This window comes from Psittacula echo (assembly GCF_963264785.1).
Source record: "Psittacula echo genome assembly, chromosome: 1".
In the NCBI taxonomy this organism is placed as follows: Eukaryota; Metazoa; Chordata; class Aves; order Psittaciformes; family Psittacidae; genus Psittacula; species Psittacula echo.
Genome location: NC_137735.1, coordinates 58,654,933 through 58,673,813, shown reverse-complemented (window position 1 = coordinate 58,673,813; position 18,881 = coordinate 58,654,933). Strand labels below are relative to the sequence as shown.

The following is an 18,881-nucleotide window of genomic DNA, read 5'->3' as shown; positions in this document are numbered from 1 at the left end:
CTTGGCATCTGTTGGAGACCTTGATATTGGGCATTAAGAACCTCTGAGAAGCACAAGCCCAGGCAGTAGCACCAAGCGCCATTATACCCTGCCTATAGGGCCAGACACTGCCTATAGGGCCAGAAGACAAATTTCTTGAGGATAGCTTGGCAAGTCTTCTACAACTATCTTTAACAGCTGACAAAGGCTGAAGAGCAGGCCCCTTTCGCCTTGCTCCTACAATTCTCTATGGTCAGCCACAAGCTTTGGGAGCCTTGGCTACACAAAATTGCCATAGTCGTCTATGCCCATACAAGTCCTAACTCCCAAACTTACTGCTCCACAAGCCCTCCTCAGCCTACCACCACACTCAAAAGTCTTTACACTCCCTTGCCACTCTGGGCTCCTTGACCCTCACTGGCTCCAGACAGCGGCCACCACAGGCACATAGAATCATACAGCGGTGTGGATTGGCAAGGACCTCAAAGATCTTTTGCTGCACACAAAGAGTTGTGGTCAATGGCTCAATGTCCAGCTGGAGACCAGTAATGAGTGGTGTCCCTCAGGGATTGGTGTTGGGACCGGTCTTGTTCAACATCTTTGTTGGTGACACAGACAGTGGGATTGAGTGCGCCCTCAGCAAGTTTGCCGATGGCACCAAGCTGTGTGGTTCGGTTGATACACCAGAGGGAAGGGATGCCATCCAGAGGGACCTCGACACGCTTGTGAGGTGGGCTGATGCCAACCTTATGAAGTTTAACCATGCCAAGTGCAAGGTCCTACACCTGGGTCAGAGCAATCCCAGGCACAGCTACAGGTTGGGCAGAGAAGAGATTCAGAGCAGCCCTGCGGAGAAGGACTTGGGGGTGTTGGTCGACAAGAAAATGAACATGAGACGGCTTCAGTGTGCGCTCGCAGCCCAGAAAGCCAACCGTATCCTGGGCTGCATCAAAAGGAGCGTGACCACCAGGTCGAAGGAGGTGATCCTGCCCCTCTACTCTGCTCTCGTGAGACCTCACTTGGAGTATTGTGTGCAGTTCTGGTGTCCTCAACATCAAAAGGACATGGAACTGTTGGAACAAGTCCAGAGGAGGGCCATGAGGATGATCAGGGGGCTGGAGCACCTCCCATATGGTGACAGGCTGAGAAAGTTGGGGCTGTTCAGCCTGGAAAAGAGAAGGCTGCATGGAGACCTCCTAGCAGCCTTCCAGTATCTGAAGGGGGGCTACAGGGATGCTGGGGAGGGACTATTCATTAGGGACTGTAGTGATAGGACAAGGGGTAACGGGTTCAAACTTAGACAAAGTTCAGGTTAGATATACGGAAGAAGTTCTTTACTGTAAAGGTGGTGAGGCACTGGAATCGGTTGCCCAAGGAAGTTGTGAATTCTTCATCCCTGGTTGGGATGTCACCCAAGGCCAGCTTGGACAGAGCCTTGGGTGACACAGTTTAGTGTGAGGTGTCCCTGCCCACAGCAAGGAGGTTGGAACTGTATGATCTTAAGGTCCTTTCCCACTCAAACCATTCTATGATTTTATAATCTAGTTCCAACCCCCCCTGTGAGGGGCAGGGACACCTTCGCCCCAGGACCGAGAGAGCTCCAGACAGTAGGGACGTAAATGGCGCAACAACTGCCCTAAAAAGCCTCCCCGCCTCCAAAATGGCGGCGTTACCACGCCCCCTCAGCCGCGCGCCGATGGCGGTGGGGGAGAAGCGGAGGAGCGGGACACTCCGCCCCGGGCTAGCGGGGCGCATGCGCGCCGCCCGGCGGCCGCTCAAAGAACAAGATGTCGGCGCAGGGGGATTGCGAGTTCCTGGTGAAGCGGGCCCGCGAGCTGGTGCCGGGGGACCTGTGGGCGGCCAAGGCCTGGCTCATCACGGCGCGGAGCCTCTACCCCGCCGACTTCAACATCCAGGTGAGAGCCGCCGCAACCGCACCGGCGAGATAGCAAAGCGCGGCGCAGCACTCCCCCGCGCGGCCTTGCGTCGGGCGCTGCCTGCCTGATTGACTAGCCCCTTGGCCAATGGGGGCGGAGGGGCGGGGTGGCCGGTACTCTCTGTGGTGGCTGTGGCCGGGCCCTGCCTGGTGGTGAGGGAATGGGCATGGTCCGCTGGCCGCGGATAGGCACAGTGCCTGAAGCAGAGGCCAGGCGGCGCGGCTGGGCCGAGCCCCCAGGTAGAAGCCTGGCCTGGCGTACCCAGAGGGGCCGGACCCAGCACCCATGTTTTGCAGCGGAACGGTCTTGTGCAGGCTTTGTTCGTCGCTTTTCATTGCGGGGCGGTTGTAGGGAAACGCAGAGCCGTGCACTGTCGTGCCACGGGTGCCCAGGTTTTCACTGGGGTGTCCAGCAGTGAATTACTAAGAAGATTAAAGTGGCGAGCCTGTAACTGCTCGTTGTGTTTCGCTGCAATAAAATCAATTCCTGTGAATGCTTTGTGAAAGAAGTGGAAGTGTTCATAAATGCCAGGTTGGAAGGCATCTCAGGAGTCATCTGGTCCAACCTTTCATGGCAGTATGACCTAGGCTAGATGTCCCAGCACCCTGTCCAGCTAAATCTTAACAAGGCCCTGTGTTGGGGAATCTGCCACTTCCCTGGGGAGATTATTGCAATAGCCGATTGTTCTAATGAAAAATTTTCCTCTTGTGCCTTTTTGGAATCTCCCCGGGAGTAACTTGTGCTCATTACCCCTCATCTTTTCCATGTGATTCCTTGTACAAAGGGAATCTTCATCTTCTTTGTAGCCACCTTTTAAATACTCGAACATGACGATAAGGTCTCCTGTGAGCCTTCTTTTCTCCAGGCTGAACAAGCCCAGCTCTCTCAGCCTTTCCTCAATGACAGGCTTCCCAGTCCTTTGACCGTCTCTGTGGCCCTTCTCTGGACCCTCTCCAGGCTGTCCACACCTTTTTGGAATAGCAGGGACCAAAACTGAACACAGCATTCCAGGTGTGGCCTGACAAGCACACAGTAGAGTGGGACAGTGACATCTTTATCTGTACTGGTGATGCCCTTGTTGGTGTAACCCAGCATCCTGTTGGCTTTCTTTGCTGCAGCTGCACAGTTAACTCACATTGAGCTTGCGACCCCAGGTCACTTTCCACAGAGCTGCTCCCAAGCTGAGTACATCCCTAAGTGCTAGGGTTTTAATAACTGAGGGGTAGGTCCCTTTCTGCTTCTTATGTTTGCATATGCTGAAACATTTAGGTTTTGAAAAAAAAAAAAAAAAAACGCAGCAAAAAAACCAACCAACCAACCAAAAAAACCCCACGTTTCTAATAGAGATCTAAAGTACCTCTCTTACTATGGCTTCTGTAATGGGTTGCGTTTTTGCATTGCATTTGACTGGAAACAAGCCCTGGTCAAAAAACTCCTTGGATTCTCACTGAGTTTCTTATTTATGTAAAATTAAAGCCAGCATGTTAATAGTAAAGTATTTATCATACAGAATTTTATGACTAATTTAATGTGTGATTAGGTAGTCTAAACACAGCTCCCAGTTTCTACAGAAATGTTGCAGTCCTTCAGTTTTCTGTTATTCAGACTGCTGTGGTAAATTTGGGACCTTTTTTTAGAGTGGAAGGACAATCTGATTCAGAAGTGTGTTCAAGAAAGCTGATTTTCTGTTCTTCCATCTTGCAGTATGAGATGTACACTATTGAGAGGAATGCTGAAAGAACAGCGTCTGCGGGCAGGTTGCTCTATGACATGTGAGTAGTCAGACCTGCAATTCTCCAATTATGCCAGATGCTTCTTCTTTCCATAAATGTCGGAGTTTCCAGAAATACAATGTGTGTGTTCTTGGAAATCTGTGTGGGTAAATTAAGTAGAAAAGGTCTTCTTAGTTAAAGATAAACAGTAAAAAGGAGGGGGTTTTTTTTTCCATTTGCCTGTTCACATTCTTTCATAAGAAGGTTTTGTCTTGGAAACAGATTTTGTGATCACTGTGTATTCTTTGTCTCAAACTTTATTACAGGTTTGTGAATTTTCCAGACCAACCTGCTGTATGGAGGGAGATTAGCGTTATTACATCAGCATTAAGGAGTGACTCACAGGACAAGCAGACGCAATTTTTAAGAGGTAAGGATTTTGTTTAGTGAACAGAGAGACTCCTGAAGGAATCTAAAGATAAGACCTCTGGTTACGTACCTCGTGTAGCAAGTAAATGGTGGTCTTCCTAACTTTGCTTGTGGGCTGCAGGTTTTTTTTATCAGTTCAGCATTAGAGGCTTCATTCAGTGTGTTAGGCTTAGGAAACAAGGGGACATAAGAAGTTGATTCTCATTGCTTTGTCTCTGATATGGGTAGACTTAAGTCTGCCAGAACAACAAGCACTTAGAAAAGAGATCTTGTAGGGAGTAAGTGAAACAGGGTTTAGGAATCATGATCCCATTGATTGTAGAGAGCAGTAAATGATCATGAAAATGGGGTGAATTTGTACATACAAAGTGGGGGTTATGAAAATGAACAGTGACAGGCTTGGCGTTTACTGCTGGCAGCCACAGGCAGTTTTGAAAGCAGGATTTACACCTTACACAAATTGTATTCTGTTGTTTGAATATGTGCTTCAGAAGCTCTAAGCGTAAGCAGTGTGTAAGTCTGCATACAGGCTATTCCAGCTAAGGAAATACTTGCTTTTTCATGGGGTGTGTTTGTTTTTCAGAGAGAATATGTAAAACTTGCAGGGAGAATATGTTGGTTTCTTTGGTTTCTTTTTAGTGTCTCACTAAATTAGATGTTTAAATTGAAAAAAAATACCTTTTAATAATGGAAGTATTAATTGTGGAAGTGAAATGTAAGTAAAGCATAAATGAGCATTCTTGGAAAAGCATCGTAAAGTGTCATATTATACTCATTAGCAATCTTTCTGTGCACATAACTAAACACAGATAAATATTCATATGGTATTTTCTGAAAGAAACAAAGGTTTCTTTTCCAGACGTAGATACTAAAAGCAGAAAAAAACATAAGGGAATTTCTTTCGCTCTGCGTGGCAAGGTGATGGTGACTAGGCTTTTACACTTTGACAATAATCTGTACAATTTAGACATAGCAAGTTACGGATTTTATTTTCTTTCTAAGGATTATTTGAAACCCTTCCTGGTCGGGTGCAGTGTGAAATGCTACTGAAGGCTACAGAACAGTGTTTTAACACATTAGAAAGGGCAGAAATGCTACTACTACTTCTGCGACGTTTCCCAGAGACTGTGGTGCAACACGGGGTAAGAGAAGAGATGCTCATAGTAACTATTCAGGATATTGGAAATGTGTTTCCTGTCAGTTTTCTAAAATGTATTTTCTTTGCCTAGGGAGAGGGTGAGTCTTTTTACTCATGTTTAATTGTGGCTAATAGCCCAGATTGCTGTGTCTTGAGGTTACCACCAGGGAAAAATTGGGCAGAAAAAAAATGGAAGCAAATAAAACAGTGTTTTGTTTTGTAAACTCAAAGAATATTCCACGCTTTTTAAAAAAGCAGAATAGCACAAAAAGAGTGTGGAGGAGTATTATGGTCTAAAAATATTGCTTTATCTTTTTGTCAGTAAACTCTTATTGAAGGCAAAGTGCTGTGAGGTTATGACTAGACTATAAGAAACAGCATTGTTTGCTTTGATTTGTGAAGCTACGGCTGGAGCTGTGTAAATGGTGACCTACTTTATTTAAGGATAGTATAAAAATAGTTTGAAGAGTATAGAATCTTTCAGTTCTGAGACTGACTTACACTAACTTGTGCTAGCATCAGGCAGAGTGCACAGTTAGTTACTACAGCCCAGATGATAAGCTGCAACTTTAAGACCTTGTAGATTTCAGTTGTCTGTGCATGTCTACTGATACATTTGCATGTGTAATTTTTACTTTTTGTTGTCTTTTGCTATCCTCTGGCATTGCTCTTCCTTCACCTGTTACTAAGTAGGGATAGTTTAACTATGAATTTAGAGACTAGCACATGCAGTTGGCATATATAGTGAGTTGCTACTCATGCATCCACTGAATTGAATTGCAGTTAGAAAGTTTCTAAAACCACTGGTCCAGTGTTTGACTTTTACCTCTGCTTATACAGGTAGGCCTTGGAGAAACATTATTAGATGCTGAAAGTATTGAAGACCAAGAATCCCCAGTGAATTGTTTTAGAAAATTATTTGGTAAGAAAATATTAATGTTCTTGTTTCATTATACAGTTTTTTAGTATGGCAACATTCTGTGTTCAGTAAGCTACTTTCAGGCAATTAAAATCAGTAAGTCACTTTAGTCAGAAGAGGCTCAGGCCACATTAGGCCAGGTGGGCTATATGGTACCAATTGGTGTTACAGCTGTTCAGGTGAGGTTCTTTGTAATCCTTTGTGGTGTATGGTCAGCCAGAGATGAAGGCTTACATTGATGACTGAGAAATCTTTCTTAGGACAAACCCCACAAATCTAAAGGATTTTTTGTTTGTTTTCTATTTCAGTTTGTGATGTTCTTCCTCTGATAATTAACAACCCTGATGTTCGACTTCCTGCCAGCTTGTTATATAAATACCTGAATAAAGCAGCAGAATTTTATATTAACTATGTAACTAGATCTACACAGACAGAAAGCCAATATCAAGGTAATAATATTGTTACAAAATTAATCTTTCTTAGGCTGTATTTTAGTATTACTGAAGTGACATCCGTAAATGAAAAAAAAAAAAAAAAGTCATTACTTTCATGTAATGTATCCCATAAACAAGGATTAATAGTAGTAGTTGATGTTTCTTAGTTCTTTGATACCAGATAAGAATGTCCTTATTCAGGCTGTCAGTCCTCTTGTATGAGGAAGCAGAATTACCTATTGGTCCCTGATAGCCTTCTCAGTAGAGTGTTTACCCTGAAAGCTCCAATGTACATGTATCCTCCTTGAAAATAAATAAGTTGGTTTGATTTCTTTATGAAGACAAAAATGTGCTGGTTTTCCTAGGTTCACAAGACTCCTCTGATATTATGTCTCCAAGCAAGCGTAGCTCTCAGAAATATGTAATAGATGGTCTCACAGAGAAATCATCACAGGTTACAGATCCTTGGGAGAGGCTATTTAAAATATTGTCTGTGGTGGGAATGAGGTGTGAATGGCAAATGGATAAAGGAAGAAGGTGAGAAATTTGTATTTTTCCAGGTATTTCTTCTCAAAGAGAATTTGGCTTTTTAATTCTTAAGATGAGTTGAAGAAATATTTTAACAGGAGGACATTTTGTGTAAAATCGTTGTAGGTTTTGTTCTAACACTGTACAATGTAAAGCAAAAACATGGATTCTGGGAGCAATTTCAAATTAGTTCCTAAACTAAATCTTTGTTGATGAAAGTTATTCGTAAGAACTATAGTACTGTGGGGTATCCTTCCTCAGGTGCCTCAGCAAAGAGAATCATACTAAGTGTTTAGTGAAGTTTCACTGGTGTGCACTCACATCCTCCAATGATGTACAGCTGGAGGATATCCTCAGCTAAAACATGAAGTTTTTAATGTTCGCTGTACATTCTTTCCTTTAGTTTCAGAGTCTGTGTAAAATTCTGAATTCTTGTCTCTCTTCTTCAGAAGTTTTGGTGATATTTTACATCGAATGAAAGACCTCTGCAGATACATCAGTAACTTTGATAGTGATGCACACATTAAATATAAAAATCAAGTAGTGTATTCCACGATGCTGGTCTTCTTTAAAAATGCATTCCAGTATGTCAGCAACATCCAGCCGTCCCTCTTTCAAGGTTAGTTTCTAATGTTTCAACTTTTGTAAAGAGTTCTTGTGATTTCATTGCTAATGTCTGAAAGATCTTTTCTCATTAGTCTTTTGAAACTGTCATTTTACAGAATGATATGAGTCTTCTTAAAAATTCTCTTAAGCCATTAGTCTTGCCAGCAGAAGTAGTTTATGACAACTGCTGTAGTGGATCAGACCAAAGATCAATTTAACTTAACACTGTGGTTTCAGTCTTGGCCAGCAGCAGTTAGTTGTCTAGCAAAGAGAAAAGTAACAGAACAATGAATTCTGTTAGGGGTGTTATGAGAAACACCCCTAGGGTTGATTCCTGCTCTTTTATCAGCATAACATGTTTGTTTCATTTTCTCCTTTGATTCTTTGAAACTTACATTTTCCTGGCTTTTACTTCAGTCAAAAGATTGTACAAAAGCTTCCACAAAGTAAGTGAAGATATTTTTACATTAGGAACACACAACAGATTTATAATTGATCAAATAAAAACTGAATAGGAAAAGATTTCCTGAAATTCACAAGATTCCAAGTTTGCTGTCTTTGTCTAGTATTAGCATGATCTTCAAGGTGTGCTTTGCACCTCAATCCTAATTTGTAATTAATTTATAAATTGAGCATGTAAAGTATGAATGTTATATGTGCTTTTTCCTGTCCCGTTAAGTCTGCATTTGGGGCATATCAAATTGCCTGGAACACCTTTGATTGCTTCTTCAGGGATTTACTGCGTTTTTCAGGGGTGGCCCAGAAGCTGGAAGTTCTTTAACCTCCGGTTTGTTTAGAACTTACTGGAATAGCATCACAAAGAGGAATTTTCAACTCTTAATAGTGTGCATTTCCTGCTTCTTCACTCACTGTTAGGGAATCCCGTGCAACAATAACAATTGTCACCATAGGTAATTAGTACTTATTACCACTACAGTTACTGATTCATGACAAAATTGTGTTGTCTTGTGTTCATAAGTTTCATTACAATTTCCTATGTGGAGCAAATAATCATTTGAGTAATTAAACACTCAGTGCAAATGATGGGTTTTAAACAACTTTCTGTAAAGTTGGGTAGTCAGTTGAATGGTGTCAAGATAGCTAAGCTCAGAAGGCAAATAATATGACAACTTGTATGCAAAGAACATGCAGTCACTTGAACAAATACAGGAACTGAGTTGTTTTTTTTTGTTCTATCCAGAGGAAAGAAGAACTATGGTGGAGCACTGACATACTTTAACTGTGCATATAGTCTTAAGTAAAGCACTGGTGAAAATGCTATTTGTAAGTTGTACAACTGAGTATGTTAAAGCTCATGTTTTCAGACTGAACTGCTAAAAAGAGAATGTATGCTCAGATAGCAGAGTGTAGTCCCTTCAGTGCAGCACTTCTGGTACCCTCTGTGATTTTCTGACATCAGGAAAATATTTCCAAGGCATCTTTTACATATTTCTGCTTTAGCATTAAAGTCCGGTGGTATTCAGTGCCTCTCATATCCTTTCTATCATTAGGGCTTTTCCTCTCTTTCTTTGGAGGATGCACTTTGGGAATGTAGAATCCTATGTATTTTGGAAGTGTAGTGGTGGAGGAAAAAGCTGTATCCTCCTTAATTCTGATCTGATCTTTGATCTATGACTTTCTTTTCATGTGCAAGGACTTGGAAAGAAACCTCTGGAGAGAAAATTTTTCAGTGCATTTTCTCTTACATAATTCATATCTGCCTTGCTGGAGACTTGAGAAATGAATGAGGCAATTCACACCTCTCATAACTTTCATGCTGCCTGCGGGCTTGGCAGGAGTCGCTGTTTAGGCTGATGCTTCTAGGGTGTTATTTATAACACTGTGCTGGAAATCTATTATAAACTCTGTAAGCTTAGATACTAGAGCTTGGTTAGAAACAAAACCACAGTATTGCTCTTTGTATGGCTTTGTAACTTCTAGTAATATAAGACAAGGCTTGCAGCCCAAGTCAAGGCTGAGGTTAGGTTTGGGTTTTGTTTAGAATTGAAGGTTTTGGAATAAAGGCTACAGTGCTCTTGACTCCTACTGAGAAACAAACATTTCTTTGGAAAGCAATGCAGTTAGTATTCATTCAAACTAGTATGAGTGAAAGAAAAACCCACTCTTTTCTTCTCAGGTGTTACAAGAGGCAGCTCTTGAGATTCTAGTGATAAAACTCTTCCAGCATCCTAGTTGTGGTACTTTCATATGTGTTTCTCGTGCATGCTATTTTCTGCATTATGACTGGACTCTATTTTCAGTTCACACAGGTTAGATTCCAACACAGCGGAATACATGGTGGTACAGGAGAGGTGATTTAAATGTGTTGTAGCCTTTGTGTAAGGGACATTTCACTGGTGTTATTTAGTTTGAAACAAGTCAGAAGAGAGAATATTATTTGTTAAGCATGCCAGGTCGGTAATTTCTTGTAAAAAAATTCTGTTGTAGTGGGCTTCTCTTTGGGTAGATGGAAAAAGCTTAATATAGGTTCTTTTCTGTCAAGAGATGAAATGAATTGCCCTTATACTAAGCTCTGAAAATTTTTTTTTTTGCAGTTATGAATGAGGCCTTAGCCTCATATCTTTCTACAAATAAAAGAAATGCATATACTGAAAATACTTGTCTGCACTACTGTCTTGTTTAGTGGAAATTTCAAAAAGGGGAAACAAATCAGTGGATTTCCCCTTTCCTTTGTATTTGGCTTTGTCTGAGCTTTGCATATCTATATAGAACTTGATCATACAAAAGCAGAAAATGTTTTCAGAAGAAAAGCCCTCTCAATAGTGGCCATGCATCCGTGTTGCTTGAGATTAAGAAGTGTTGTCACTATTTTATATCTAATGAAACTTGAGCACCAAGACCTGAAATTACAGGTACTAGATCCTACTGTATGTTCTGTGGCACCAGTGGAGTAGAAATTAAGCCTTTTGTGCTTTGAAATGAGGCTTCTCTAGAGGCTTTGGGGAGTGATGATGGGCTCTGGCAGTCAACTAAAGGTTTAATTCTGTACGCTGAAATTAGTGGGGACAAAGCTGACACTGAACGATACTCAGGGAGATCTTGTGATAAAATATACTCACTTCTTTGAGGCATCAGTGCCTGTCAGCATATTGCTTTGGTTTCTCATGTAAGTGCTTTGTGACCATTGCTGTGCTTTGCCATGTTTGTGGCTATTAACTTCAAAGCCATTTGTTCTATTGTACTTATATAAAAGCAAGTAGTGCTTGATAAGAGAACACCTTCTTCCTGAGTATATCTTGTGCCTACTCTGTTGGAAAGAAAAAGATTCAAAGATATTTTGAAGCTCCCAAGCAGATTCTTGTGGTGTCTGGTAAGTACATTCTGACCTTTACTGTAAGGCTGCTTTGAGAAAACCATAGCTTTACAAGCATAGTTTAAGCTTATGCAACTTAAATGAACCAATTTCAGATTGCATTGCAGTCGTTATTTGTGAAGGAAACAAAACCAGCTTGATGTAGGCATGAGATCTTTCAGATCAGTTTACAGCCATCTTGAATTAATTTATCTTGAAATCCAGGTCCAAATGCTCCAAACCAAACCCCACTGGTTCTTCTTGAGGATGTGACCAACGTCTATGGTGATACAGATATTGATCGTAACAAACACATACACAAAAAAAGGAAACTTGCCGAGGGAAGAGAAAAAACAATGGTAACTTTTCCAGACTTTTTTGTTCATAACAGGAATGGCGCATGTACTGGAATTGAAACAGAAGTGATTTTAATACAGATGTAATAGGTGTATTTTTAGAGCTATCCTGGGGTAGCTGTTCATGACCACAATTTGCAAACAGATTTTTTTGTTTAAAGCCAGCAAGAATAAAATAATTTTTGTAGCAGTTGCTGTAGACATGTGTGTGCTGATGTGAATGCTTTCAGTTGAAAGAGTTCAGCAGAAACTGCAGAAGCTGTTAGAAATGGTAGATATAGCAGTCAGGTGTTCTACAGCTAAATCTCCAAATTAATTGACTTTTCGTGATTGGAACTGTGAATACATCTATTTCTTTAATAGTAGAAACCCACAGTTTTATAGAATTTCTCTGCTGGTGGAAGTACGCAGAAGTACAAGAATTACGTTTTCTTTGCATGATGCCACTTTAGGCTTAAACTAGGTGATAAAGCATGAAGTATGTACTTACTCCTAGTGGATAATCTGACTGAAGCTCAGTGGCAGTACACTGTGTTTAACAGAATGAATTCTTTTGGGATATTGTTTATCACACTATACCACTGAGTTTCTTGGTAGAAAATCAATTGTTGTAATATTAAAACAAGCTAAGCAAAAAGTTACATAACAGCACTTAAACTAGGACCTTGGCATCTCTAGTAGAGAATTGTTTTCTTGTGTTCAGTGGAACTTCTGTGACTTTGGAGTCCTTTGAAATAAGTGTAAGTTAAGAAATTAATCTCTGTTTTAAACTGGTGCTTAAGCAGAGCTCAGATGATGAGGATCCTTCTGGGAAGGCACGAAGTCGACATATTACAGTAAACAAGGCAGATCTTGCAAACTCTATTGAAGTATTAGAGAGTTTTAAACTGGCAAGAGAGAGCTGGGAGCTGCTCTATTCTCTGGAATCACTCGACAAAGGTAAGGCTAACTGGAGGCAGAGTTACATATTTAGGCTTCATTCCTGTGCATAGAAGTAATTTTACTGTTGTTAAAATAAAATTGCTGTCATTGTGAATCCTTAAAATTGAATTTACTTTGGGTCCTGAGTATTTTTAATTGAAGTTCTAATAAGAAGCTTTATCAGTTGTTGCATTTCTGAATATTTGGTTCCTAGATTTAGGTAGGTTTTTCATGCATCTTTGCTTATTCACACCTGCTTCCCTTGGAAGCAGCCATTACTGAAGGAGCAGTTGGTTAGTAGTAGTGCTGCTATCTCAGTGAGGATGTGCTGTTAGTGGCTGCCTTAGTTGATACTGAAGATGTGTCTTTAATGTGTCTCTCCCTTTTGATAATATCTGGTGTGATAATCTTGAGAGCAAGTTTCTCTTCTAAAATGCAGGCAAATAGTACCACGTAGCTGCTTTAGATTTGTTGGACACTGTAAATCAAAGTATGATTGTATTGGAAGAGAGTATCCCGTATTTGAGAGACTTCACACTCTTATGGTTTTGGTTAGGGTTTTGGTTTGGTTTGGGTTTTTTTTTTATTATTATTATTAAATTCAGCTATGTTTTTTCTTCTAAATAAGTGATTTTTAACCCAAAGCCATGAAATACTTCATTTTCTCTTCTAATTTTTCCTCTCTGACTACTTATGCAGAGTTCACCAGAATTTGTTTGGCATGGAAGACGGACAGCTGGCTTTGGTTAAGAATCTTTCTTACAGACATGATCATCTACCAGGTAAAAAAAAAAATGTAGAAACTAGTAAAAATGACGCCATTATGTTGCTCTTCCTTCTTGTGAATAGCTGTTCTGATTAGCCAGCTGACTGCTTTAAGTGTCTACTGATTTTATCCTTTAAAGCATGACCCTTCTGGGGATGGAACCATACCATTCTTATCACAGCTCAGGATATTCCTGTCCCAATAGCTGTTTGTCGAGTTTTGGGATATGGAAAAGACCTCTGTGATGGTATTTTCACCAGTAGATACATATAGTGTTACATATATAATGTTATGGAAGGGAAGTGCATTTTATTCGTCTGACGTGCATTATATTGGAACACAGAGAAAAATTTTCAAGCAGCAGAAGATTTTAACATGTCTTAGTTAAAATTTATCAATCTCCTCAGAAATCAGGGTGATTGTGCTCATTCCAGATACCATCTGTAGAACAAAGCTTGGTTTTTTATGTTTTTTTCCCTTGGGGGTCTTTTATTTTGCCTGTACTTGTGCCTGAACAGGAGCTATTTTAAGCTTTATTCCTCTAAATAAAGTAATAATTGACCCTGAAGAGCACAATTATTTGTTTCAGTTACAAATGTGATCTCTAAGCAGGCTTTTTAAAAGCAGAATTCTGTTTGTCCTCTCGCTGGCTTGCAAGTAATAGATCTACACCCATCACTGGAGAGTGTTCTCCTAGATCAAAATTCTGAAGCCCTGTTATTTGGACACACTATGTTTTGGAAGCTTTCTATAAGGGAAATTTTATTTCTTTCTTTCTATCCAGTGTATACAGAAGATCCTAACACTGTCCTTTTGTATCTTCTTTTTAAAGGGGCAGTACAAGAAAGCAATTAGCAGCCTACATCACTTAGCAGCTCTTCAGGGCTCTCATTCTCCACAGCAAATTACAGGTCAAGGATCACTAGAAAATCAGAGAGCGCTAATCCAGTTAGCAACATGCCATTTTGCCCTTGGAGAATATCGGGTACGTACAGCATCCCACACACTGGTCCTTCATCATCTGGCCCTGTGATTCCCGTTTGTCTTCTTCCGTTGAAATTTCCCGTTAGCTTGCTTTCAACAGGGTATCAAACGTAGTGAAAAATCCGTGCCTCATTAGGAGAATTGCACTTCCTGGCACATTAACTGTCCAGTAGCATCCCTCATAGACAGTCTGGTAGTTATGATTTTTGGGGTTTAGTCATGATTTTCCATATCTACAAGTGTTTTGAGTTGGCCATAAAAGTAACCTTAAATTTGAAGTCCTTAACTTTGCTGAAACAGTGTCAAATACTGAGGGGAAAATTTTTAGGTAGAGGCTTCATATGGCAGGGGAAAGAAAAGGTTTACAGAAAAGAAAATACTTTGAGCATCTTAGGAATTAATTATCAGCTGACAGTATAAGAGACTCTAGAACAATATTGTCTGGGCTGACCTCTGAACTTGCTTTACTTTTGCAATACATACTTTGTGGTTTTAATATTACGGAAGTGCATGGTGGTCTTAGGTCAGTCAGTGTCAGCACTTAACAATAAAGGCTGTGTCTCTTAGGATCTAGCATTGTGCTTGTACTACTGAGCAAGTCTTTCTGTCCCTTCCGGTCTACTACTTTTACTGGAAATGTGATAATATCCCCACAGACCTCTTAGTGTCTCTAGGAAATAGCATTAAAAATTCATTGCATTTCTGTCATGCTGTCAGATTGCCATTTTCCTTGCTATTTTTACTACAGACAGAACAAGGTTTTAAAAGCTATTCTAAGAATTCATTTGAAAACTTAATCCTTCAAAGTAAAATAGTTTCTTATTGCAGTTGTATTGATCTTAAACTCTTGAAATGAAGAATGCCAATACGTATTTTGTTCACAATTCAAATGACTTGGGCAAGCTCTCGGAGATTGTTTAATGAGAGCTACATCTTTCTGCTCAGCCAAACTAAGTTATGCATTAAGTCCACTCAAGTTCGAGCAGAGTATTTTGTGATTGTTTTTTAATTTTGCATATCTGAGATTTTTAATCATATATGAATTTGAAGAACTTCAGTTAGACCTAGCATTATCATGTCCCTATTGTTCTTTTTATAGCAAACCTGTGAGAAAGTGCTTGACCTCATGTGCTGTATTTCACTTCCAATACAAGAAGGGGGTAGAGTACAAGAGGAGCAACCTAAAGTAAAGTCTAAATTCAGGAAAGGTATGGAATTGCTACTAACCTAAACTTAGTGTCAGTTCACTTTTAGTTCATGCGTTTTCCTTGAGTATATAGTTCTTCTCTTTCTGGATCACAAAAAGGGAGGAAGTTCTTTATCCCCTCTTGATTTTGTGAGTGGTTTTCCTGCTGGTACCTATTAAAGTATATTAGTGGCAAATTCCTACCACAGGAAAAGAGAAATGAAGAAAAAAATTTAAAATGTGTAACTTCATGGTTTGAGTAATTCATAATATACCTGTAAAGTTTTTCTCCGTACCTGAAATTTGGCAGTTGTAGATTTCTTTTGCTCCATTCTAATTTCTTTCAAACTTAAATCATCATGAGACTGCTAAAGAAATGTATGATAAACTGTTCTGTTGCAGGGTCTGATTTGAAGCTTTGGCCATGTACCAATAGAGCGATCATGCCTTACTGCCTTCATCTATTGTTAGCTTGTTTCAAGGTAAGCTATAAGGCTTCAAATTCTATGCTGTCTCTAAGACCTAGTTTATGTATCTGGAGTCTGGAAACTGCTTGGCCTTATCACCGTGGTGTGATGAGGTGTGAAGGGCTGTGTTTCAAGTGCTTCTCACCTATATAGGTTTGTGGAGGCTCTTTTTTTTTTTTTTTTTTTCTGCAAGGGAGGGAGTGTTGATGGAGGAGGGGTTTGTTCGCTTTTTTTCCTCTTACATTTGTTTTAGTTCTGGGCAGGGAGATAGAATTAATCTCAAGATACTTTTGTCTGTTTTCAGACTTCCCTTATAGGTCAGTGAAGAGAAATGGTATTCTCTGCCTGGAAATAGGCTAGAAATGTCCAACTTATTTAAATGTATATATTAAGGCAGAATGACATACGGTCCTGGAAAACTTCTTGTGTATTTGCACAGATGTAGGTGACATGAATCCTGTACATTTCTAAAAGTAACGTGTTTCCTGATTGTCTCTATGCTGATTTTTTCCCTGAAGCTCAGAGCTTTCACAGACAGCAGAGATGATATGGCACTGGGCCATGTAGTTGTTCTGCTTCAGCATGAATGGCCAAGGGGTGAGAACTTGTTCCTGAAAGCCATCAACAAAATCTGCCAACAAGGAAACTTCCAGTATGAGAATTTTTTCAACTATGTCACGAGTATCCTTTCTGTAACCAAGAATGTCTTTCACATCCAAAACTATGTGCTGGGGTGTTGAAAAAGCCATTAGATAGTTTCAGAAGCAGTTCTGTCCCTGAATCATATTCTGTGTTCATTTCTATACCATGTAAGCCTCTTGTAATAGGTAGTAGTGCACAAGGGACTATAAATGTTTCTGGCACCTGAGGGTTCCCTTAAGTACATTGCAATTGCACTTCCATTCAGAAAAACAGCGGCAGCTCAGGCTGCCCCTGCAGGTGATGGCAGTCTTTTCAGTACAATCTATAGGGTATTGTACTACAAAGTTGTTATTGGAAATGATAAAGTGGTACCTATGCTTCAACGAGTTGAATGATTTTGATTGTCGTTCATGAAATGCTTTGCATGGGTAAGATAATGAGCTAAGTTAATGCAAAGCATGTCTGATTTCTGTACTCGGGTATCTGACATATGCTTGGATCAGCATACACACAAGGACAGTTTAATGTTTAGCCTAAATGGACATGCAGCCATGGTCCCTAGGAAGGAAGGGGTCTAACTCCTATCTGAGACAACTAAAAAAAACTTCTGGTGTTAAAAGAAGGGAAAAAAAAAAAAAATAAAAAAAAAAAAAATAAAAAGGAAGAAAACCTATATAAAGGGACCAAAATAGAAAACTAAAAAAAGTGGTATGTGCCACTGTGGCAGCATTTCCTTCAGTCCCAGCTTCAGTTCACACTGCTTTGATAACCTGCAATGCAGGCAAAGTAAGTAAAAACAACCAGGGAATTTGGAGAGAGGACATTCATTACCTGTATTTGACTCTACATATAAAGAAATGAAGAAAGAAATTGACTCTTTAAAATTGACTCTTTAAAAAGCCATTTCTTGTGAATTTGTGGAGGATTAGGAGTACATGCTTTGATCTTCTTTATCACTTTTAAGAACAAGATACTTCAATAGCCGTTCATTTTGACGATCCTTTCAGCAGTGTGGCTTCAGGTGTGAGAGATAAGAAGGGATGTTCTCTATTGTTTTATCCCTACTCAGATCCTTAACATTTTCTTTAGATATTGATATGTTGGAGGAATTTGCTTATTTAAGAACACAGGAAGGAGGGAAAATTCATCTGGAACTGCTACCAAATCAAGCGATGTTAATCAAGTAAGTATAAAAAAGCATTTACTGTTTTCTTTGGGGTGGAAAAAATGGGAGTATGGTTGTTGGTTGTTCGGTGGCTGTTGGTTGTCTTTGTTTTCATGTAATCTTCTGGATAGTAAGTTTGTCATGTCTTTGAGCTTAAAATAAAGGAATTGCATAAGGAGCTCAGACAAGGCAGTGAGCTGCTTTTTCGGACTCTCCTGCTGACTTGTGAGGGGTTTTTTTGGTTTTGGTGGTTTTTTTTGGTCTTCAACTTTAAACTCCTACCTTTACATAATTTTATTTCCAAGTATGGCATTTGCTTTAGAATAATTGATATCAAAGTGATTCCAGTATTGCTCTTTCAATCAGACACTTGCACTTTGCAGGAATTCTTTAAATAACTAGGTCTGAGTGCAAGGTGTTGTTGCTAATTGTTCTGAAGGGTAATGCAAACCAGAAAGCACTATTTGTTGTAAACAAAGTTCTAAAAGACCACAATAATTAAAAACTTAGGTATAAAGCATAAATTAAATTATACTCCAGGTAAACTCTACTAACCTCTGTGTCAGAACTAGCAGGTCATCTCTTGCTATGTACTGAATAAGCTTATTTGGCTTAGCTTCTTACGAGATGCTGAAGAAATTAATAATTTGGATTAACTTCCTAGGTGTTTTTAGTTTTGAGTCAAGACTGAACAAGTATCTGCTGCAGGGCTTTAGTGGCAGAATGTTTTGGAACATCCTGGTTATTTATTAGAACTTGCGGTATTTTGCTTTATAAGAGGGGGGAGTGCTAAAGTTTGTTGAAATTCCAGTTTGGGTATAGTATTCTGGCTATTCACTAACTAGAAATGGGCTAAAGTTTTTTCCAAAAAATGGGATCCTAACATGAGACAACTGGATCCAAATTTGGACTAGTAAATAGATTTTCCAGAGTTCTGGGTAACCAACAAAGAAATGGGATACCAAATGCAATTAAAGAAGAGAAAAGGAAAAGAAGAAATACAGATGCTTATTTTTGTCACAGAGAATTTTATTTTCTAGGCTCTAGATTTTCAGTCTCTTATCCTCACTGCTTGTAACCAGCTGCATGAAAACAAGAATCAGGATATGCTGTGCTATGTATGATTATTAATAAGCTTTGTCAGCAAGAGGGCTTAGCACCCACAACTATGTCTGGTAACTTCTTAGCTGCTATCTCAAGTTAGTTGCAATAGTTCAGTGCTGTTTCTTTGAGTCATGGCTTTTATTTTGATTGGTGTGGTAGCTGTTACTTATAGTTGCAACCCCACCAGTCAGGAAGTATGTAGTGAGCAGCATCTCTAGCAAGACAGAAATCTCTCTTTGACCTCCTTTTGACCAGTGTTATGTTTCCTGAATTAGGGAAATGCTTGTAGAAAAGA

The 18,881-nt window shown here is 39.8% G+C and overlaps 1 protein-coding gene across 5 annotated transcripts in view; it reads left to right on the top strand.

Annotated features, from left to right (window-relative positions):
- Positions 1–1,740: 1,740 nt before the first annotated feature.
- INTS10 (integrator complex subunit 10) overlaps positions 1,741–18,881 on the top strand; it is a 22,084-nt gene continuing 4,943 nt past the window's right edge. For 2 of the 5 annotated variants that reach the window (XM_080633323.1, XM_080633321.1), the window contains exons 1-16: positions 1,741–1,895; positions 3,621–3,688; positions 3,955–4,058; positions 5,060–5,199; positions 6,036–6,117; positions 6,423–6,563; positions 6,914–7,085; positions 7,526–7,695; positions 11,221–11,354; positions 12,137–12,290; positions 12,972–13,054; positions 13,871–14,023; positions 15,122–15,230; positions 15,611–15,690; positions 16,194–16,356; positions 17,407–17,500. In XM_080633323.1, the coding sequence (XP_080489449.1) occupies positions 1,767–1,895; positions 3,621–3,688; positions 3,955–4,058; positions 5,060–5,199; positions 6,036–6,117; positions 6,423–6,563; positions 6,914–7,085; positions 7,526–7,695; positions 11,221–11,354; positions 12,137–12,290; positions 12,972–13,054; positions 13,871–14,023; positions 15,122–15,230; positions 15,611–15,690; positions 16,194–16,356; positions 17,407–17,500 (1,976 nt within the window). In that variant the 5' untranslated portion in view covers positions 1,741–1,766. Of the gene's footprint in view, positions 1,896–3,620; positions 3,689–3,954; positions 4,059–5,059; positions 5,200–6,035; positions 6,118–6,422; positions 6,564–6,913; positions 7,086–7,525; positions 7,696–11,220; positions 11,355–12,133; positions 12,291–12,971; positions 13,055–13,870; positions 14,024–15,121; positions 15,231–15,610; positions 15,691–16,193; positions 16,357–17,406; positions 17,501–18,881 lie in introns of those variants that run through there. The other 3 variants (XM_080633322.1, XM_080633320.1, XM_080633324.1) reach the window with 2 other exon arrangements.